At 41.4% G+C, this 24,456-nt stretch overlaps 1 protein-coding gene across 5 annotated transcripts in view; it reads left to right on the top strand.

Moving 5' to 3' along the window:
• CNKSR2 (connector enhancer of kinase suppressor of Ras 2) overlaps positions 1 to 24,456 on the top strand; it is a 326,527-nt gene that overhangs the window by 243,655 nt on the left and 58,416 nt on the right. For all 5 annotated transcript variants that reach the window (XM_083172470.1, XM_083172469.1, XM_083172468.1 and 2 more), the window contains 6 exons: positions 3,667 to 3,839; positions 11,726 to 11,799; positions 15,753 to 15,824; positions 18,693 to 18,760; positions 21,249 to 21,349; positions 23,764 to 24,292. In XM_083172470.1, the coding sequence (XP_083028596.1) occupies positions 3,667 to 3,839; positions 11,726 to 11,799; positions 15,753 to 15,824; positions 18,693 to 18,760; positions 21,249 to 21,349; positions 23,764 to 24,292 (1,017 nt within the window). The remainder of the gene's footprint in view (positions 1 to 3,666; positions 3,840 to 11,725; positions 11,800 to 15,752; positions 15,825 to 18,692; positions 18,761 to 21,248; positions 21,350 to 23,763; positions 24,293 to 24,456) is intronic.

Below are 24,456 nucleotides of genomic sequence, written 5' to 3'. Positions count from 1 at the left end.
TATGTAATGCAGTTGATGTGTGGCTAGGTATTTATAAGATGAGGTATAGGGATAGGCCTTCTCTCAGATTCTAGTTCTGGAAACCATTTACATTTTTTGATTTGGTTAAGGAGCGTTTAATGAGGAAGAGCACAGCTCCATAAAAGGGTGCTGTGTGCATGAGATAAGGTTGTACTGTAAGTCAAAGGTTAAGCAGAGACTGATAAGGACAGTATTTATGAACAGCAGGGACTGCTTACCTGTCTGGCCAGGGGTCTACTGTTCTCACGGTGATTGATGGCTGACATCCATCGGTAGCTATGGTGGGGCTTACATCTGGAATGGGCACCACCATGCCCATTGCACACCAGTCATTTTGCAGTGGTGTACATATTATGATTTAGCAGGAATCCTGTTTATATGTTTTAAGTGCTTTACAGAGTTACCAATAATATGATTTGAACAGGGAAAGGGGTGGACTTGTGAGAATATTGCAGATGGTAATATGAGGATATGTCACTCAGCAGTTGTCTCCTTAAGCTGCTTACACGTGTGGGGTTATTCTGGTTGGTTTGCAAAAGCAAATTGCTTCTTTAATGGACAAAACCATGTGCACTGCAGGTGGGGCTGATGTAACATGTGCAGAGAGAGTTACATTTATGAATTGCGTATAAATAGCTGAATGTACTATTAAGTACTAGTGCTGTGAAGCAACATCGGTCGGTCAGCTGTTTAATCAGTATCTAAAGCCTGTCTTGACATCTGGTTGCTAATGGAGCTGCATCATTCTGTATGACAAAATACTATACTCCATAGTTTGATGCCGGTATATCCCATTCCTCATTTTTAACCATTGATGAGAACTAGTCCTTTTACATTATCCAAATTTGATCCTGATCACCCTGAAGAAGTCCTCATCAGATAAAACACGTAGGGTCATTTTTGCTTATTTAAGTCAGGTGTTGGACCAAAATCTTATGAGAATCACCAATCTGAAGAAAAAAACTTTTGTGCTGAATAAACACATTTGACCAGGTGCCCTCCGGATACTATGGATAGCGTGGTTGTAGTAAAATACAAACAGACAGTGGCACTCAGTGGGTTTTTAAAAAAAACGGTGTATTTCCAATCTCCAATGTTTCGGGGACTATCCCCTTTGTCAAGGTGCAGGAACAGGGTGTTTACAAGATAATAATTACAGACTGATCAGAGCCAATTCTGAAATGATAATAAATATGAATAACCTCTAAGAGTGTAACTGAACCAAGAAAGTAAATTGGAGGTTTCACAATCAAATATCAGCTTGTGCCTGGATTTGTCGAATTTCAAGAGAGCAATTTTCAATGCTTCTCGTAAACTTTATTAAGTTATACTAGGTGGCCTGTGCAAAAATTTTGCATGCGTGTAAAACTGATCATCTTAGCCGTGCCTTATCGACGCATCCAAGGAAAGAACTATAGGGCCAAAAGTCAGTTTTTCTGCATTTTTAAACAAACCGTACATTGTGCAAATGTTAATTAACAATTTGTTAAAAGTGGAAAACAAATCTTTAAAATGGTACCTCATTTATGGATTTTGGTTAAGTGTGAAGGGAGAAAAAGGGATTGTTATCAAAAATCACCTTCTAGAAATAATTTATATGATGATTACGCAAGTCAGCGCACCATTTGGAAGAGATGTAACTCCTCTTCTCTCCTTCTCTCCTGCGTATTTTTCTGAAGTACTGAATTATCAGACAGAAATAGCTGGAGGATATGTCCTGGTATCCCAAGTCACCAGCTTCTGCAGTGAGATAAAAGCAAGCTTGTGTTTGATCATTTGTAGCCTTCGTAAATGCACGATAATATGTCTATTACAAAACAAACACAATTCTTTCAAACACTTTTGCCGCAGCGGTTTATTTGCAATAATAGCTTTGCTATGTATATGTTTGTTTTTCTCTGCAGCAAGCTGTTTATATCTATGTAAATTCTTTACTTTTAGCATATGCACACTAGTAGAACCATTATTTCTTTCCGTCCCCGCATTACACAGCCCGGTGCATAATACGTTCTGTGATGTGGGCATTTCCTAGTCCTAGATCTTTATTTATCTCTGCATATTTTTTTCTTTATGAAACAAGACACTGATACAATGGGTGAAATTTACTAAGATGTGAAATTCCAATCACATCCTGTCTATTATCTTCTAGAGCAGCGGTGGCCAACCCGCGGCTCGCGAGCCGCATGCGGCTCGCCGCGCTGTAAATTGCGGCTCCAGCCTCCCATCTGCAAAGCGGGGTTTTGAATTTGGCGCCAATTCGGCTGCCAAATTCAAAACGCCGCATCGGCAGCCAATAGGAAACGGCCGCGGCGAGCCAATCAGCGCTCGCCGCGCCGTTTCCGCCCTGCCCCCGGCGTCTGACATCAGACGCCAGCGGGAGGGCGAAAAGTCTTCTCCACGCCGGCAGATCGCAGGAGCGCTCCTGAAGATGCGAGAAGCCGCCGGAGGATGGCGCAGAAGACGGCGGCGGGGAGAAGAGTTCCGGCGCCGCTGAAGAGGCCAGAAGACGCCGGGATCAATACAGAAGATCTCCGGCGCCTTCTGCAAGAAAAAAGAAGATGGCTCCCGGAGAGGCCAGCGGGGGTGGGAAGCAAAAGAGCTGACGAAGCTCCCCCCAGCGGCCTCTCCCAACACCAGGTAGGGGCCTTTGGCCTCCTACCCTCCATCCACCCTAGACCACCGGGTGTCGGGCACTAGGCCCGTGGGCAAATTCAGGCCCTTCTGGTCTGTGTGCGCATTTGTCGGGCCAGAAGGGCCCGTGGCTCATTTGTTTGTTGGGCCCTCCTGGCCCTCTAGGTGGGCCCTTTAGTTAGGAAGCTGGGCCCTCCAGCATAGGTGTTGCACTGTGGGCAACACCTGTGCTGGAGGGCCCAGCTTCCTAACTGTGGGGGCATATGATGTTTGGCACTGTGGGGGGCATATGTTTGGCACTTTCAGGGGCATGTGATGTTTGGCACTGTGGGGGGGCATATGATGTTTGGCACTTTGAGGGGCATGTGATGTTTGGCACTGTGGGGGGCATATGATGTTTGGCACTGTGGGGGGCATATGATGTTTGGCACTGTGGGGGGCATATGATGTTTGGCACTGTGGGGGGCATATGATGTTTGGCACTGTGGGGGGCATATGATGTTTGGCACTGTGGGGAGCATATGATGTTTGGCACTGTGGGGGGCATGTGATGTTTGGCACTGTGGGGGGCATGTGATGTTTGGCACTGTGGGGGGCATGTGATGTTTGGCACTGTGGTGGGCATATCTGGCACTGGGGGCATAAAGTTTTGTCATGTGGCCACTCTCCTTGTGTCATATGACCATGCCCCTGACCACTCCCCCGATCACGCCCCTTTTTGGCGCGCGCATGATGTTGGCTCTTTGGCTTGACGACTGATATTTTTCGGCTCTTTACCTCTGACCGGTTGGCCACCCCTGTTCTAGAGGGTGGCAAATAAATAAGAAGTAGCTTCTGATTGGTTGCCCATAGCAACATGACCTGTGAAGTGTATTTCACATCTTAGTAAATTTCACCCAATTTGTTTATAATATCTGCATTTTTTCCCATAGCTACCTTATTGGTGCATCAGTAATAATGGTGTTTAGTTGTCATGATTTACCACCTGTATCTCCATTTGTACTTTTTATCAAGGTCCTGCTCCTGGGAAGAGTAAAAGACGGATATCGTGTAAGGATTTAGGCCGCGGCGATTGTGAGGGTTGGCTATGGAAGAAGAAAGATGCAAAGAGCTATTTCTCACAAAAGTGGAAAAAATATTGGTTTGTCCTGAAGGACTCATCCCTTTATTGGTATACCAATGAGGAGGTAAAAAAAGAAGATAGACATATTGTTTGTATACATTCAATTTCTAGCTAATTTGCAGCAGCGGCCCAAGCAGTGGCGTAAGTTCATCCCAATTGCCCGGAGGCAAGATAAATGTTGGTGCCCCCCCCCCCCTCCTACTACATACACATACACACCTCTGTCACGCAATAAAAACAGACACTTCTGTACAAGGGTGGATTCAGAACAAAACAACAGGGGAGGGGGGACTATTTGTGTGGGCTGACAACTATTTCTTGGCCTCTGAAGGCATGATGGGGAGAAGCAGTGGTGAAAAGTGAAAAGGTGATGGGGTGGAGAAGGAAGGCAGGCAGTGATGGAGTGGGGAGTGAGAGGTACAGTAAAAGGGGAGAGTGAGAAGGAAAGGTGGTGTGAGTGAGAGGGTGGAGAGAGAAGGGCGGAAGGGGTGGAGTTTTGGACAGAGTGGGGGAGTGAGAGAGAGGAGGAAGGGTGGAGTTTTGGACAGAGAGAGTGGAGGAGTGTGAGAGAGGGCAGAAAAGGTGAAAGTAAAGGGGCATACACACGTAGAGATCTGTGCTAAGCAATTTTGATAAGCTATTTTGCTAAGCAATTTTGCTGGTGTCAAGACCTCCCATGGGGAGCACATACACATGCAGAGATTTGTGCTAAGTGATTTTGCTAAGCGATTTTTCTAAGCAATTTTGCTTAAGCAAAAAAAGTCAGCGTAATGGTTCAGAATGGGAGATTGAGATCAGTATCTCTCATTCTGTACACACAGAGAGATTTGCAGTCATTTGCTAAGCAATTTGACTAGATTTTGACTGCATGCACTGACTTAGTTAGCAAGAGATATTTAATCTCTCGGAGCATACACACGGAGAGATCTGTGCTTACTTTCTAAGCAATCTAGTCAGATTGCTTAGAAAATAGCAAAAATTTGCTCCGTGTGTACACCCCTTAAGTGTGAGAAGTGGGGGGGGGCTGAGAGTGTGAGAGGGGGGAGAGAGTGTGAGAGATAGAGAGGGGGGTGAAAGAGGGAGGGGGTAAGTTTGAGAAAGCGTGAAGAGACAGAGTTGAGAGAAAGGGGGGAGAGAGTGTGAGCAGAAAGCAAGACAGAGGAGGTTAAAAGAGAGAGGAGATGGGTGATAGGGTGAAGAGGAGAGAGAGGAGTGAGAGAGGGGGATGAGAGTGGAAGAGTGAGTGAGTATGTGAGAGGGGGGAGAAGAAAGGGGGATGAGATATATTGAGAGAAGTGAGGGGGGGGTGAAAAAGGTAGAGAATAGATATAGGGGTGAGAAAAGGAGTGAGTGGGAGAGAAGGGAGAGAGTAAGGGAGGGATAGAGTGTGAGAGAGGGGAAGAATAGAGGGGAGGTTGAGGGGAGAATGAGTGTGAGGGGGGGGGAGAAAAGAGAGAGGGGGTGGGAGTGAGAGTGAAAAAAAGGGAGAGAGGGGGAGAGGGAGTGTGCAAAAGAGAGAGAGAGAGAGAGAGAGAGCATTGATAGAAGTGTGCAGGGAGCAGCATACAGATCAACATTACCTTCTCTGTGTCACTGCTCATGGGGAGGGGATGTGCCCAATGTCCCACAGAGGTGTTGCAGCTCCCAGTATGTGTCCTGGCTTCCTCCAAGAGTGGTATACGGGTCGGCCTTCTTCTGTGTGAGGTGATTTGCGGGTCGTCCGGCTTCTGTGATATGTGGGTTGGCTGTTTATGTGATTTTAAAATATATATATATATATATATATATATATATATATATTAAACGACACAGGTTACTTGTTCACGTCCCTTGGTGGCCGTCCGAAATCCGCCACTTTCTCTGTCACTCAACACAAACACACACCTGTTTCACTCAAACATGCACATGCGCAAACCCCTTACACTTAACAGACACACATATCTCTGTCATTTAAAAACATCCACACACCTGTTTCACTGAAAACGCACATGCAGCACACCTCTTAAATAACATACACTTCTGTCACTAACAAAAATACACACATACACTTCAATCACTTATAAACATCCATGCACACAGACTGCTTACTTATTAAAAACAATAAATAAAATAGAGCAGCGCTGAATTTACAATGTAAAAAATATTTATTACATACACTAATAAAAACATTAATTAGACATTAAAAAATGAACCAATTGGTGTAAAAAGAACATTGGATGGACCCAATAATTATAGTCACCGGTATTGGGATGGTGTTTTGAAATCTGCTCTGATCCTGGGAAAAAGGGGAAAGTCCTTATTTGCCACTTGGTGGTGTCCTGATGTTGTTGTCACGGACTGCAACCAATGGCATGGATCGGTGGCAAGGATCTGCTTCTGATTTATTGTGATGATATCACAGTGTTGTCTGTACTATTTGATGGAGTTGACCAGCAGGATGACTTGCTCCTACAGTATGTGAGATGTCTAATACCCAGACATCTCACATACTGTAGGAGCAAGTCATCCTGCTGGTCAACTCCATCAAATAGTACAGACAACACTGTGATATCATCACAATAAATCAGAAGCAGATCCATGCCACCGATCCATGCCATCGGTTGCAGTCCGTGACAACAACATCAGGACACCACCAAGTGGCAAATAAGGACTTTCCCCTTTTTCCCAGGATCAGAGCAGATTTCAAAACACCATCCCAATACCGGTGACTATAATTATTGGGTCCATCCAATGTTCTTTTTACACCAATTGGTTCATTTTTTAATGTCTAATTAATGTTTTTATTAGTGTATGTAATAAATATTTTTTACATTGTAAATTCAGCGCTGCTCTATTTTATTTATTTATTTTTTCTCGTATCTGGGAGCTGACTACTCCCACAAGCAGCTGCTGTCCTGATTAAACCACCCCTGGAAGGCGCTCCAAACCAACCTACTGTAGGTTGGTTTCCTTTTCCTCCATTTACTTATTAAAAACGCCTCCTGGCACATCTCACATTTATTTGGGCTGCAGATAAAGAAAAAATAACCCATACCCACACATATACCTCCATAAAGGGGGTCATTCTAATTTGTTCGCATCCACCGTGCGTTCGCACAAGGAACCGATGTGCGTATACTAGGATGTGAAGTGTATGTCTTGTATTAGGATCTCATTTTTTCTCAGCATGGAGCCCCCATTTGCTTAATGCATACCATACTGTATACTTACTGTAATGTGTAAAATTTCTACTTTAAAACAGCCAGGATTGTGACCTAAAAGTCATTTTATCATTAATTTTGACATTCTCTCTGATTGTGACATATTTCTTAGAATTGCTACCTTAGGCAGACTGCAATAATCAAACGATTGTGTGACACTTAAAGGATAATCACTGTCCTCTGGGAATAATTTGTGAAAATAGGAAGCTCTGAATATTTTATACAGTATGTTTTTGCGTTGCTTAAAATAAACCATAGCTCTGATAACATCAGGAACATCTCACTTCAATTACGTGTGATTGGTTGCAAGTTATACTTTGATAATGAGGAAAATCACAGGAGAATAATTGTATAATCTAGTGCGTCTTGTTCTAAGGGCAAAAAAAATGTATTTATGTTCTGTATGATAACCTTCATGTTCACCATACAAGTTAATGGTACCTCTTCTACTGTGTATATGCTGACAGTTCAACAAGAAATCCTCTAATCTTAATTTTGTGTGTATGATTGTTCTCAAGTCAAGGGTGCAGTAGTACTTGGAATATTGATCTAAATCAAAATGCATTCCTATGATTCCTCTCTCGGATAAATAACCCTTTTCATTTTAGAAAAAACCATACTGTCTGCATTATTGTAACATCACACCATGAATTGGAACAGTCCAACAAACCTCTACAGAGAAATAGAGGGAGAGGTGTAGCATATCTTCCAACTGTCAGAGGTTATATCTGAAGCTTACTTATACCTAACAATATAGCAGAGCAGCCCGAAGTATGCTTTGAACTGTCGCAATTTATACTGTCCATTAAGGCCTCGGACTCGACAGAAAATAGAGTACTTACAGGGCTCATCCTTGGCCGGCGCTTGCCAGATCCCTTTCACTGGTGAGCGTCGATGATAGAGACTGGGACGCGCGTGCGTCTCACATGCACGCGCGTCCCAGTATCACGGCGGCTGGGCAGCGTCTCCCTTACCGTCTCCTCATGAGGGAGACGCTGCCCAGTTCAGGGGGGGGGGGGGTCTGGACGGTGAGGGGGACCAGTGGCGACGGTGGGGGAAGCAGCTGGGACCCCCGCAAAGCTCCGTTGCCACGGGGCGTACGAGCGCGCCCTGGCGGTAGCCAGCCGCTGGCGGGGGATGGTGGTAGAATCGCCATCCCCTGCAAGGATGGGCCTGGCTACATCTGTATATTGTTTATTTTGATTTTAAGCAGATTAAACCTAGGTGGAATGTGTATATGGGTGTGGGGGGATGGTGCCATGGATCAGATCAAGCCATTGTGCCATAGATTGGCATTGTGCTATAGCGTGGTGGCGCAATGACACAATTCACAGTGAATCATGCCATCGATCCACTTGGCCACCCACCGCACTGGGGAAATAGGCAGATTTAGGGGGCTAACTTACTCCAAAGAGCATCATGGCAATTCCAGATAGTAGGCAAGTATGGTTTAGCTTTCTTTAAATTAATTTAAAGCAAAGGATTTTATGTAATGTCCTCTATTCTTCAATGCATAAGCGGATCCCTCACCAGATTCTAATTGGCTTTTTTATGATTAAGTTCTGAATTAAAGAGGAGGATGACAATGGTTAGATATATGTGCAGTTACGTGGCATGGTAACTTCACAGCAGAGGCATTGCTACAGTATATCATATATTAAACACAAGCAACACTAATGTAGTATTAATACTTTGATTAAAAAAAAAATCTAATTAGAACCATAAAATGCTAAAAAATATTAATTGAATTGGGTTTAAAATGGCGTACTTGATTATTCTTATTTTAAAAACAATATCTTGTAATTTTTATGTTGAATGCTTCACTAAACATAGAAGTAACAAAGATAAATGTTTTGCAAATTCAATAGTATATGATTAGCCAACATCTTAAAAATAAGTCTCTAACTTTTCAGCTTCAGAGAATAAGCTGCAGATGATTACAATACAAAGATATATATATATATATATATATATATATATATATATATATATATATATATATATATATAAATATTGGGGTCACAGGGCAGCACTCCAAAGTATAATCACAGTGCCTGGTCCATAAGTTAAGCAATAAAGTACATGTAAGGAGTCAGAACCAGCACTCAAGTATGAAGAAATTATTTTATTCCAGAAAGGTAGATTTATTCAAATTGAGGGTGATGTGCTAAACTGTGGAGTGCTGTCAACAAATCAGCTCCTGTTATATACATAGCCTGTAACATGGCAGCTGGGAGCTGATTGGTTGATACTTTAACACTCTTCACTTTATCTCTCCCCAAGGCTTAGTACATCTACCCCATGATTCTTTTGGTCCCTTTCATCAATAAGTGCTTCCAGTACTGCTTTATCAGTGTGTGTATCCTCTGCTTAGAACTTCTTCTCATGCCTCCATCAGGACAGTCATTCAGAGGGGGCTTGCAAACACCAGTGATACCAGTTGGAAACTGCTTCTGAATCCCAGTCTTCCTTTCAGTCACAGGCAGATTACTGTAAATTTGAACCAGTCTTTGTTGGGATTATTGGTACCGAATGCCCACCTTCCTTTATGAATACAGTATATGAGAATTTTTCATCACTGAGTTGTCCATGGGGATCTTTATAAAATATTTGGTACTTGTTTCCTAGCACGGCCACTCCGATTAAGATCGGGGTGGTCGTGCTGAAAAAAATCGGGTCGATCGCATCGCATGCGATTTGGTCGCATGCGATGCGATCGACGCGACCGACCGATTTTTGACCCGATTTTTTTCATTGAATCCAATGTAAATTGGGTCCCTGGGACCCAATTTTACATTGTATTCAATGAAAAAAATTCCCAACCCCCCCAAATTGAAGCGCGTAAACAGCAGCCCACGATAGGCGCATACCCGAAGCGTGGCGAGCGCAGCGAGCCCGCGAGGGGCGGCGGTACGCGTCCTCCGACCTTTTCATGCCCTACTATCCACTAGGGCGTGGAGTGAGAATAGAATAGTGTGGCGAGCGCACCGAGCCCGAAGCGTGGCGAGGGGACGCGGATACCTTCATAGGTAAACGCGTCCCTTCGCGGGCTTCACAGGTGTCCGCGTCGCCTCGCGGGGCTCGCTGCGCTCGCCACGCTTCGGGCTCGGTGGCTCGCTGCGCTCGCCACACTATTCTATTCTCACTCCACGCCCTAGTGGATAGTAGGGCATGAAAAGGTCAGAGGACGCGTACCGCCGCCCCTCGGCGGTACGCGTCCTCCGACCTTTTCATGCCCTACTATCCACTAGGGCGTGGAGTGAGAATAGAATAGTGTGGCGAACGCAGCGAGCCACCGAGCCCGAAGCGTGGCGAGCGCAGCGAGCCCCGCGAGGGGACGCGGATACCTTCATAGGTAAACGCGTCCCTTCGCGGGCTTCACAGGTATCCGCGTCCCCTCGCGGGGCTCGCTGCGCTCGCCACGCTTCGGGCTCGGTGGCTCGCTGCGCTCGCCACACTATTCTATTCTCACTCCACGCCCTAGTGGATAGTAGGGCATGAAAAGGTCAGAGGACGCGTACCGCCGCCCCTCGCGGGGCTCGCTGCGCTCGCCACGCTTCGGGCTCGGTGGCTCGCTGCGCTCGCCACACTATTCTATTCTCACTCCACGCCCTAGTGGATAGTAGGGCATGAAAAGGTCAGAGGACGCGTACCGCCGCCCCTCGCGGGCTCGCTGCGCTCGCCACGCTTCGGGTTGGCGTCTATCGTGGGCCGACGACACATCTATAATGTGAAATGGGTCATATGGACCCATTTCACATTTTTTGACATTTTTACACCATTTCAATGTTAAAAATTTTTTTAACATTGAATCCTATGCAAAAATCGGGGGCATCGCGTCGCATCGCGTCGGGACCAATGTTAATGGTCCCGACCGACGCGATGCCCCCGATATTTTACCTTTCCCGACAAGATTTCAATGTTAAAATATTTTTTAACATTGAAGTCTATGGAAATATCGGGGGCATCGCGTCGGTCGCGTCGGGACCAATGTTAATGGTCCCGACCGACGCGATGCCCCCGATATTTTATCCTAGCCGGCAAAATGGACCTGATTTCAAAAGAAATCGGGTCCATCGTGGGTAATCGTGTCCCTTAAGTAAGGGACACGATTACTCACGATTGTGGCCGTGCTAGGAAACAAGTACCAAATATTTCTGAGACCCATACATTTATAATTGTGCCCCTGGTACAGTACTAAGGGGGTTATTCTGGTTCACTCCTTCTGGCAAATTCCTTCTCAAATGGACAAACCATGTGCACTGCAGGTGGGGTAGATGTTACTTGTGCAGAGAGTTAGATTTGGGTGGGGTTTTACTTCAAAGTCAGATCTATATTGCAGTGTAAAAATAAAACAAAACAATCCTGTATTAAGTTTTGAAATTCCTTTCCAAAGGGAGGAGGTTATAGAATTTCAGGGTGATGATGGCACTTGCTTGGATAAATTATAGTGGCATTCATCCTTTCCACCATGATTGTGTGACATCACCTTTACCTAATATTGAGGCAGATATATTAAGCTTGGCAAAGAGATAAACTGGAGTTAAAGTGGAAGGAGATAAAGCACCAGCCAAACAGCTGTGTTTGAAATATGACAGTTGGGAGTTGATTGGCTGGTGCGTTATCTCCTTCCACTTTATCTCCAGTTTATCTCTTCACCAGGCTTAATACATCTGCCCCATTGCTTGCTCATATTTGTATACATGAATTATATTTGAAATGACCAACATGGACTTTTATATCATTTCAGGAAGAGAAAGCAGAGGGCTTTATCAGTCTACCTGAATTTAAAATTGATCGGGCCAGTGAGTGCCGAAAAAAATTGTAAGTAAGCATGACTGGTATGATGTGCCTGATTATATGGGTAAATAGATAAGGAAATATGTATGTGTATGTGTAATTTGGTATCTATACAGTACATACAGTGGGGTCATCTCATGGTAAATAGTGAAGAAGGTTGAAATGCATGTCAGATATTTAATTTATATTTAAAAAGTGTGGTGCAAAAAAATTGAAACGCTTAGGCATTTTGTATCCTCGCCTAAAAATGTGTTTTAAAAATGTAGAACTTAAGGTGCATACACACAGAGCAATATTTTGAATGATATGCACAATAACAACCAGTCATTATAAAAAAATGTCCTGTGTATACGCACTACATCATCTCTGATATGGTCTCCAACGGGCCATTAGTGAAGTCCTCTCTGTACATACATCTCAAGGAGGATATTGTCAACTTATTGGGGAGGACAGAGAAAGGGTGTCTTTGGTTGGTGCACCAAAAGAGAATTTAATAATAAAACAAGACTTTTATTGGTTTCATTAAAAGAGTTGCGAAGATATAAAAAAACACGAAAAACACATAGGACAACATTAAGTGATTTAAAATATCCTCACCTAGAGGACCCCACTTCACACTGACCCTGAATAATTTTATAATTTTATAAAGCACGGTGGTTGAAATTTAAGAGTGGAAAAGTTATGTCTGGTATTGACAGTTTTACAGTGTGTATGCTCATCCAGGATGTAACAATTATCAGATACAATGTATATATTCCTGGGGCTCACTATGCAGTAGCGATAAGCGCCTGAACATCGGGTGTGATCCCGTTTCAGCGCTACCGCTGGCTGGCTGGAGCCGCTAGTTCCACAGCCTGTGTGCTGACCGCAGAGCTGTGTCTGAGGTGTGCTGCTGTGCACTACCTCGCTCTTGCGTGTCAGATCAGACAGGAGTGTATAGGGCTCTTGCGCTAGAGTCCGTGTCACTGTACTACAGGGAACTGTGTGCTACGGATACCCTGTGTCGCCACCGGCCTAAACAGATCAAAATGCAATCATATGGGGGGGAAAGGAAGTGAGGTTTAACACACTAGGTGGATGTGGCCACTGACGATATCTATATTGTACGCACAATATTGTTTGTCAGGGAAATCCTGAGCGACATCATAATGGTTTTCATGTCACCTAGTTTATACCCAGCATTACACTGTGCCCAGAATAACTCCACTACAAGACTCCTCCTGCAAATGTTAATCCTTGAGTATTACTCTAATGGATATATATATAAATATATACATATATAGAAAGAGAGAGAGTCTTTGTTTTGTGCCATCCTTTCAATCATAAGTTAGAGGACATTTTCTCCTGATAAGTTTGTTCCTATGTTTTAGAAGCATTTTATTGTAATTTCAGAATAATTATGTTGTACTTATTAATGTGTTAACTCATTATTATGGATATTCATAAGTTTAAATTAGCCTGTACCACTTTATCAGCTGTTTTTTTTATTGTGTAGATCTTGACTACTTTGTTCGCTATGTACTGTAGTTGGCAAAAACATTCAAGAGAGCGCATTTTTCAGGTTGTACAGCTGGAGATCAGAGTTGAGATTTCACTGTACACTCCAGTAGAGGGACAGGGGTGACTGTGTGTGTTCAGCTTAAAAGAGGAGCTGTCGCCTACTGTAACACTAACGTACATCCGCAAAATAACTTGGGAACAGTTTATTCTGTGTGCTGTGCTCCCTCTAGTGTGCAGAGCAGGAGACCTAGGAGTCACTTTTTAGTTTGGATGTTAATTTCACCTAGTGGCTCATTTTCTTTCATCTCTGATATTTAATGCAAGATATTGTCAATTAAATATATTGGCTGTCAAGTATACGAGACATTGAATGGAGATTCATCACTAGAAAACTAGCAAATGGAACAATGAAGCAGTATTCCAGAATACTCGTAAAGCATATAAATCAGTGTCGATAGTGAAGTGGTACACAACTATATAACTAACACTTCTGGGCCACTTCTTGTCTAAGTCGCCACTTGGTAACAAATGTGTTTCCATTGCTGAAGCAGCAGTGTGTAAGTACAGTAGTTTATATAGGCCTCAGTGCATTTGGGTCTTTGGAAAAATGTCTTCAACTTGTTTAACTCTGTAGTAGAGGCTCAGTGTAAGATATAAGTACATTTCTCTTACTGATGTTCCACAAAACCTTTATTTTGGAACTTCCATTCACCAGAATAACACACCTGGGCTCCCATTAAATATGCCATATGTAGTATCCGGACAAGTAGTAGCTGCACTTCTGCATCCTACACGTTTATTTCTAATCCAGCTGTTATGATGCTCCCACAATCAGTCTGTACAGGTGACATTGCTTTGTTATCCATTAAGTGTTTGTTCGATTCATTGAGTGTTAATTGGATAGTAAGGCCTTCATAAACCATCGTTTTTCATTGTCATTGTATCCTGCCTGCCTTTGACCTTGTGACCTGATTGTCCTTAATTGCTGCTTGCCCCAAACCTGAACCTATTCTTCTGTCTTTCTGTATTGTTATTTACATCTTAAATAACCTTTTCTGATATCATTGTGTGGCACTTCCGTCCTGGTCTGCTTTATATCATTGTCTTCACCAGTCTCTATTCAAACCTATATTACCATGGATTTTAGACCTGGGGTAACAGTATATGTGAGCATGTTCCGCTCTATGTGAAAGTGGGCTGCTCTAGGTGAAGCCCATAAGGGGCCTACACTTGTAGCAATGCTGAAGCATTCTGAGCTATGCTAGATCACTCAGAAAGCTTCAGCATGATTGTTCAGCACACAATGGTAGGTCAGCGCTGTGTGCTAAGCGATCTGTCAAGGCCATTGTTTTCCAGTGAGAACACTGGCCCTGACAGACGATTAACCAGATTTATCCAGCATGCTGCATATTGAACTCTGGATGATAGTGACGTGCAGTGCCGCGCATTTCTATGGCCCCTACACCTGGAGCAATGTAGGGACATTTTCTAAGCGATCTAGTGAGATCGCTTAGAAAATGCCTGTATATCGATATGTGCATAGGCCTCATTAGTGTTAAAGGTCTTCTAGTAGGCTGATAAACAAGCATTACACACAGATACTTTCATGATGGAGACCGATTTCTTCATACAGGGCATATTTTTTCAGTTACAGTATGTATGGGAAATGTTGGTGTGTCCAGTGTGTGAAACTTTGGAAGATTGGTGGGACATAGAAGGACCTTTATTTAATGCCATTGTATTTTATTAAAAAGTGTTAAATTGCATCGAATACCGCCTTCAGGCAAAATAGCCCCTAAATCCCAGCTTTTACCTGGCATTTGAATGCTGGGTCATTTTTCCGGTCCCATCCTGACCCCCCTTTCACACAGAAAACCAAATTACTGGGTCAAGCATTTCTACCCAGTTATTTGTTTACCAGTACAGGTATTTCTTCCGTACGAAAGGGTCAGCCTAGGAAGGAATGCCTGGTTGTTTGACCCTGGTAAATACCAGGGCCAATGACCCAGGATTTTCAAACGTAGGTTGACCCTTTCACACAAGAAAAGGACCCGTGTTGAATGGCAAATAATATTAGTGCAAAAATGTATTGAGTTATCAAATTCCCCTAGAGTTTTGTGGCCTAAACATCTGCCAGCTTCAGTACTGGTAATTTACTGTACCACCTCTTCCAAATTTCCTTTTCAATCATTTATATAAACACAGCCAATCGTAGGGTTTACATAGCCTTATGCTCAAATAAGTGGCTCAACTCGGGAGATGCCGGAGGCTGACACACAGTAATATGCACCAGATCATTGCTGTGAGAGGAAAACCTTAGAGTGCTAAACATTCAGTAGAACATGGCCAATCTTGCCGTTCTTTGCCTTTGTTACTTAAATCCTGAGCACACCGATATGGTATTCACATTTTCTTATGCATTTTTTCATATAGGTAACCAAACAATTGTTTGTGACTAATATTTTTCTTATTTGTAGTGCATTTAAAGCTTGTCATCCCAAGATCAAAAGCTTTTACTTTGCTGCTGACAATTTAGATGAAATGAACAGGTAAAGGAAACATATTATGTACATGCACACATCATCTTAATACATTTCACAGCTGTTTTTGATTAATATATTTATACACATTTAGAAATCATCATATAGCTTTTGATTTGTAGTTTATTATGAAATGTCTACAGTATTTTGCTAACCTAAATATTCCCGCCTACTTGTGCTGCTTTCTCTGGCCAATGCTCCAAGCCACTTGCGTGACTGTATAAGGAGCTTCAAAGAACGATAAAAAGCTGCAGCTGCTAAGTTGTAGCACTGTGGGGTTTATTTGCTAAGTTGGGAGATCTATTGAAGATGGGATGTTGCCCGTAGCAACCGATCAGAATCGACTTTTTATTGGGTTAGAACCTTCTACAAGACAATAAATAGAACCTGATTGGTTGCCCAGAGCAACATCCCATATTCAATAGAACTGCCATCTTAGTAAATAAACCCCTTTGTGTACATATTCAGAGTTGCGCACAGATATATAGTACAAGTGTCATAACTCAAATTAATCAGAGCAACATCGTACTGCGTTGATTTGCGACTATGATACATTTTCAGCTAAAAAGACACCTGACGCTTGTGCATTATGAGGAACTGTTTGGCGCATGTGCAACAACAATGTATGAGGACACATCTATGTACTATCTTAGGCCCGATGTATCAAGTTCAAAAAGTGATAAAGTGGAGAGTGATTAACAACCAGCCAATCAGCTCCTACCTGTAATTTTTCAAACTCAGCCTATGACATGGCAGGAGCCGATTGGCTGGCTCTTAATCACTGTCCATTTAAAAAAAATCAGTGCAAACCGACTTTATTTGCAGTATTACCGTACTTCCTCTAACCATCGTTGTAAAGGTGGCCATACATCAGAAAGATATTGTACCCTATCATACAATCTCAATTGATTGTAAGAGGGATTGTGTGCACATCTTGTGTACACAATCATACAATCATGCAGCAGATGGATTGTATGACTGATTGTATGATGGATTGTGAGTAGATTGTGTGTCCAAAAACCACCAAGGACTGCCGGGGATTTCAAGGGAAATTGTACACAATCATGAGCGCAATCGAACTTAAGATCGATCTTTCTGATGTATGGTCAGCTTTAAGCTGCAAAGACAGAGCATAACCTACTGAATAGAATACCAGTTAACCAAGAACCCAGGAAAATCCTTTTTTTTTTTTTCTCTTATATTTAAAATAATAGATACTATATGATATTTCCAGCATTGCATTTTTATTGTTATTACTTCTACTCCTGCTGGCCTTTTATTTCTATCATGGGATGAATAAAATGATGTATTATTTTCATTTTAATTCAATGTATAGGATAACAAAAAGAAAATAAATTAAGGGATTGCTGCAGTTTCTGTCAAGTTGTATTCAACATTGAAACTACTAGAAATATCAATGGCATTGAAATGAACTTTGAATGAACCTGCTTTGTTTTTTTGGTACACCGAGCAGTATGGAGTTTATCACCTGGATATGACCTGTAACAAGATCCTATTGACTGCTTAATACCACTGCCAAAAGTTGTCATATGATAAAAGTCCAGGCAGCCAAAATATCTGAACAGTTAATATCTCTGTTCCTTGAAATAGGCTGTGTATGACTTGCAAATTCATGGAAGATTGCTCATTAGTGTCAGTAGAGCCTGTGGAACAAACTGCTCACCACGAGGTCATCGTTTTCTAGATGCTAAACCTGTTCCATATCTTGGCCAACACTTCTATATATCTAATATTGGAATTTATGAATACCAACTAAGGGGAAAATTATGAGTAAAACTGTTTAAAGCTTTGATAACATGGTTCCTTAGTAAATATACCTTCATTGGAATGAAATAACAAAACAAAACTCATTGAATTTGTGTTTGTAAAGGACACCGTTTACTCTGCCATATGTAACCCATGTTTTTTTGGAACAATTTATTTGAAATATTCCTGTTTGACCTTGCCTTTGCCAGTGTAAACAGCTATCAAGCCTGTGGCACTGTTGCTTGTTGATAGCCAAGGAACTTAAGTAAAATAAGCCCCTGACAACCTAATACTTGAATACATTCTAAAGGGTCAGAGGGTGTTGGCACTCAGTACCAAAAAACATTGGTAGAAAACATGTACATTTATTATTTTTAATTAACAGAACTTAAGGTGTGTTTCAGTCATCCAGTTCTTTTGTGGCAAGACAATAGACCATTTCTAAGCTGCATTGATCCTGGACATTGGAGCCCAGCCAGTTACTAGTTACATATACTGTATATGTTTTTCTATCTAGCTATCTATTTATTAATTTTCACCTATCAAGAATAGCCTCTTTTTTATCTTTTACCTTTTTAATTGACCTAAGTACACAGCTGGTTGGATTCATAAAGTCATATCACAAGATGGCATAATGCATTTCACTCTCTAAATATGTGACCACTGATTTTCTAATGCATTTTAGGACTTAAATCTATTCACTTATTTTATGATTAAAATACAAACTTTCAGCTTCCAGTCTGTATATATGAAATCTAATATAATATTTAAATGCCCAGAATGCTTAGCACATCTGTACAAATCATGACAAAACAAAGTTTTATTTAAAATTGAATAGGAACAGTAATTTCCTTGCAGATGTTTTCTATTTTTTTTTTTTTTTTTGATGTGAGTTAAAAAAAAAAAAACTTTACTAATAATACTATCGACACAAAGTCAAATTCTACTTCAGTTTACGCAGCATAAGATGGACAGAAACAAATAACTGGCCAAACAGTGGCATTGAAAGTATGGGAGTATGATGAATAACGCAAAACATCTTTATAACAGCACTGTCTAATTTCCAACAGCACGCATTTACATTTCTATAATTACTTTCCATTTTTATAGGTGGATTAGTAGAATTAACCTGGCAGCTTCTGGATATGCAGAGAGAGAGCGGATTAAACCAGATCAAGGTAGCCAAAGAATATTTTTAATGACAACTTCATATTTAAATAAAAAACTCAGCTGAAATGCCCAATTAATTACTCAACGCAAAAATTAAATTCTCCTGTATGCTGAAGAACTGATTACCATATATTATGCATTTATGAGATGGTCTAAAAACAAAACAGATGTATTGGAAAAACCTGTTACTTGGATGAGGGTTTTTTTGTTTTGGTATTGCTTCAATTTTTGTCATGCCCATTGGAAAAGGCAAAAGTCTGAAACTGGCTTAGTCAGCTTATATGTAAAAATATATTTGGCTTGTTAGGTAAAACTGCTTTTAACTGTGGAGCGGCTGAGGGTGTTACAATAGATACCTATGGTAGAGGACTATTCCAGGATCCATCCTTTATAGCACAAAAGCTATATGTAATTTGAACTGGTCCTTTAGCTTCGATGGACCTCTTATAGGGGGTTATTCTAGTTCATTCTTTCTGAAAAAATCCTTCTTAGATGGACAAAACCATGTGCACTGCAGGTGGGGCAGGTTTTACTTGTGCAGAGAGAATTAGATTTGGGTGGAGTTTTACTTCAAAGTGAGATCTATATTGCAGTGCAAAAATAAAGCAGTCAGTATTTTCCCTGCACAGAAACAAAATTACTCACCCAAATCTAATTCTCTCTGCACATGTTACATCTGCCCCCCTGCAGTGCACATGGTTTTGTCCATCTAAGAAGGATTTTGTCAGAAAGAATGAACCAAAATAAGGCCCATAGAGACTAGATGGCAAGGTTTATGTGCTCTGAAGAGTTCAGGAATATTAGCTCATGCCAGGACTATCAAGCAGTAAACCCAGATTCATTGTAGCCTATGCAGTTCATATAACAACTAATATACTGAATAACCATAGAGCAATAAAAGTATACATTCTATACCCCCTAAAATGCAATTTTTGTCATTCGACATTTGATAGACTTTGAATACCAGTTTGCTAGTACTATTGTGTTTGCTAGTACTATTGTGTTTATGATGAGTTGGCCAATCATAGTTATTATTTCTTTGCATGACCTATTAGGCTTATGCATGTTTTTATCTGGGGCAAATTCTTTGTTTTACATTATTCTAAATACCCTCGTCTACATTAAGTGGTTAATTTAACAAAGAATATTTACAGGTGTCACCCCCTCCCCCCAGAACCAATTAAATAGGCCAGTATGGATTGTGTAATGGTTAGCAAATGCTACCTTACAGCACTGTGGTCATGGGTTAAATTCCCACCAAGGCCCTAACCGTGTGGTGTATTCTTCCCGTGTTTTTGGGTGCCTCCTGGTGCTCTGGTTTCCTCTCACAATCCAAAAAATATACTGAATGGTTCAGGGGCATTTTAAGAGATGACAAGATTCACGTGCAGCCTATAGTGTGCCCCCCCCCTTTCTGAGGGCAAGAAGACTCTGGCATTATGCACAGGTCTCCAGGAACATGGTGCCCATACCTTGTTCCTGGTGACATATCCAGTGCGCTTGCGCAATGGCGGCCATTTTTCAAGCGATTTCTGTCTGGTGCCGAGATGCCGCCATGGGACTTGGAAGTGATAAGTATTCTATATTGGTGGTGGGGCCCTTGTACACAATGCACACTGCACCCATTATAGAAATGTATATGGGTTGGCTTGTTATTTGTCCCCTGATAAAATTAACCCTAGTGTGTGAGTGTGCTAATGTGTTGAGTGCAAACTAGACTAGACTGTTCTTCCATCAAACTCTAGGTTTCTGTGATAAATGTTCTTACTCATCTAGCCTCCATAAGTAAAGAGTCGAGGCACAAAGAGCACATAACAGAATGCTAGCTCCTGTGCAACAAAGCCAGCATGAGCAACTCTTTTTCCCAGAAACACCCCCTACCACCACCACTGTAACGTAGAACATTGTATGCAGATACGGCTGCAATTGCACACAGAATATTTGCATGCCACATCTCATTTTAATCAACAAAGTCTGCCTGGTGAGCCTTATTTGTACAGCAATGTGATTAAGACACCCAAATACACTTATTGTAAGTAGGGGTGGCTAGAAATCTGTTTAATGTGACTGCAGCAACATTTTTTTATTACAAAAGCAGCCCCCATAGGATTCTTTGGGGGCTTGGGTAAATGACAAATTGCAAAGCATACAGAGCTTGGGCCCAAAAGCTAATGCCATCTCCAAATGACAATAGCATTTGTAGCCTATTGACTATGGTTTGCACAATGACCTTGAGAGAGACCTGACAATGACTGCTTGCACTTGTGTGGTCTGATTACTGCAAATTCAGCTCCTATAGCAAAAAAAAAATCAGGTACAGTAATTACATTAACGATCACTGTACTTACAGACATCACAGTCTAATTAATAGGCACCTAAGTGTGAAAAGTTTTCACTTGTTTGCCAAGTTAGAGAGAATCGATTATTTTGTTTACATAAATCTGTTATATTTGTCATGTTGGACAATTTCGTTTATATGGGACCTGTATCTTACAGACTATTGGAGTGAAAGTGATCAAGAAGATGCTGAAACACCGTCCACTCCAAAGCAAGATAGCCCGCCGCCACCGTATGACACATACCCAAGACCAGCCATGGTAAGCAGCATATTAATACTATACTGTAGATTAGTATTCTTAAATCTAATTAACAGCAGGTTCCAGCACTACTAAATGGGTTTGCAGAACAAATATTTTCATTATTATTTCTCTAAAATGATAAGGTATATATGAACTGCGCTAGACACCAAAGGTTTATTAGGTGTTTTGAAAAAACAGGCATTTTGTATTTTTATTGTAACAGGATTGACTTGTTCTAGTTACTATGGAGATATATTAAATGTACAGTACATCATGGCTCCAATAAGTAGCGAATGAAAATGCCCCCTGCAGTCCCTTATTATAATTATGTAGCAGCAAAAGGCCCCAAATCTGCAAATAGGTTCATCCTCCATTTGGCATTATACGTGTCCCAACAACTCTATTTTGATTGTTGCTTTCATTTTCATTGTGAATTTAAACTATTCTGTCTATAAATAACAGCACAGGTCCATTTTGCAACAAGTTTGTATAACATTTGTTTAGTTACTAGATGATCTGCAACAGTACATTTTATAGCTCTGCTCACTGTCGTGTTGTACTGATATCTATTCTTGTGGTTAATAACCCTAACCAATTAAGAACCTTTTTATTCATACAGTTGCTATGCAATCAGGGAGGTTGTGCTTTTGATGTGAACAGCTGTTTCCCAGGTGACCAGTTTTAGATACAGATATTCTTTATGACTATGTTTGTAGCAAATATACATTCTTTGACTTTAAAAACCTGAAAAAAAATAGTCCTTTAATTTGCCGTCCCCTTACTGTAGTCTGGCAATGAATCTGTAACACAGTGCACAGGGGATTGGTATGAAATCCCGGCGTTCAAAATCCCGACCGCCGAAATCCCGACAAGAGCTACGCTCGGCACACTAATTTATTCTCCCTCTATGGGTGTCGTGGAGAAAGTGCCGGGATTTCTGACCACTGGGATTTCATATTAATCCCCTGTTAACTGCATCCCGAGCACAGTGCCTTTTTATTTTTTTAAAACTTTTATATTCTTTGAGGGTTTTTTCCTAATGATTTTAGATCAAGTTTTCTGACATACTGAAACTTGGCTGTGACTATCAGTATAGCTACTGTAAACAGAAATGTCCTCTTTAATTTGTGTTACAGTACTTGTAACTTTATGGAGTGTGTGGGTGCTTGTTAGAACAATTATAGCTGTGGTCAGCTGTTTTGATGAACTGGGCCTTGGGTCTTCGGAGAATTAACAATAATTGTCATAATAGTTACTGCCACAGATGCTTTGCAAAAGCACTAATAAAACACCCTGAGCTTGCTCTATTTCCCTTAATGGCATTTTTTATTATTCGCCCACATTTGCAATGTAACATTAAGCTTATAGTATTTAGGTTTTTTTCAGTTCATTTTTGTTACAGCAGATGCCTGTCATCTGTTCAGTCGTGCATTTAGAAAATGTCCTCTGAACTAGAACTAATCCGGTCAGTTGTTCTACGGTTTCATTTGGGGTGAATGGCCATAGACCCCCAAGTTATTGTAATATACTCTTTTTGCAGTCTCATATGGTGTGATTTAACGTGCAGCTAGAAAATAAAGGAAGCTAAGTATAATATGTATAGCTAGAAAAAAGATAGAAAGATTTTTAAAGAATCATTTTTAAATGAATATCCAACCCCCTTTATTTTCGTTTATTTATAGCGAGTTGGTTTGCAGAACCTATTTTGTATGTTTTTGCACACCTCATTCTTCTGGGGTTTGGTACAGGATGCTGGCAGTCAGGAGATCGACAGTTGCATCCTTATGCACAGAATTGTGACACCTGCTAGGTTAGTGTTCTGAGCCTCTTCAGCTACCTCCCTATCACTAACTCTCCATGCCTGCAGCAAAACATTAACCCCACCCCCTCAGGCCTTACCCTCCCCCTTAGTGCATAACACTAACCAATTCCCCCTGCAGCCTAAACCTAACTGTACCCCCTTATTACTTTAGTGTCCAACCCCCAATTTTAGTGCTTTCTCTGGGGGTACAGTAGGAATAATAGATCTAAAACAATAAAAAAAAATAAAGAAAACTTTTTATCTCTTGCTATGGCTTCCACAAGATTAAGCTTCATCACAAAAAAAAATATTAACACCCGGCAAGTCTTGTGTTTCTTAAATGTACATTTGGTCTTACATTGGTGTGACAGTGATTAATTGTGATTGTACATTTAAATGTTAGCGATAGAAATTGCAATTCGGTGGCTGACTCTGATATTGCACACTCTTGATTAAATCTAGTGTTTCAAGACTCACCGATACTGCATCTGTTTTTGCCAAAATAATAAGGCAAATGCAGATGAAAAAATAAAACACCCAAAACTGGCAACTTACAAAAAGTCTTAGCTGCAGTTACTGCCAGCAGTGGGCCAGCAAGATTTGTTTTTTAATGATCTCTTTTTCCTTACAGATGACTTGTGCCAGCCCTTTTGTGGAAACAAAACATGGCAGGTTATCTTCCACAGAAACCTCGCAGTCCCAATCTTCCCATGAAGAAAACCGTCAGGAAACCGCAGGGAGTACAAATGATTCTCCTGTGCGTAAAACTGCCAGTCAGAGGCGATCGTGGCAGGATTTAATTGAGACGCCTCTAACCAGCTCAGGACTTCACTATCTTCAGACTCTTCCACTGGAGGACTCTGTATTCACTGACCCTGGAGTGGCCTCCCCAGATCACAGGCGGCAGTCTACACTTCCAGCTCCGAAATACCACCAACAAGATCACTATGGCCTATATCCTTTAGCGGAGGGTAACAGATTACAAGTACTAGGTGGCAGTAAGGCAAAACCACGCAGTTTTACGCTACCGAGAGATGTTGGGTTAAGTCATTGTGCTCCACTTTCACCAGTCAGTATTTTGGAACCAACGGAGACCTCTCAAAAACAGGAAACACAAGAGGAAGGATCATCCGAAGAACCAGAAAAACCAGACGAAGCAAGTAAGTGCTTAGTCTTTCTTTTTTTTTCTAGATGCAAAAGATGCAAAGGTTTATAATGTGAATGCATCAAATAGATGTGTATAAGCATCATAGATCAGCAGATTATATAATATTACCAACATGAAGTCTATTCATAGCCAGTCCCATACAGATGGAGCTACTCT

Source organism: Crinia signifera, chromosome 2 (genome assembly GCF_055691185.1).
Source record: "Crinia signifera chromosome 2, ASM5569118v1, whole genome shotgun sequence".
Classification (NCBI taxonomy): domain Eukaryota; kingdom Metazoa; phylum Chordata; class Amphibia; order Anura; family Myobatrachidae; genus Crinia; species Crinia signifera.
This window is presented reverse-complemented; position numbering and strand designations above follow the sequence as displayed.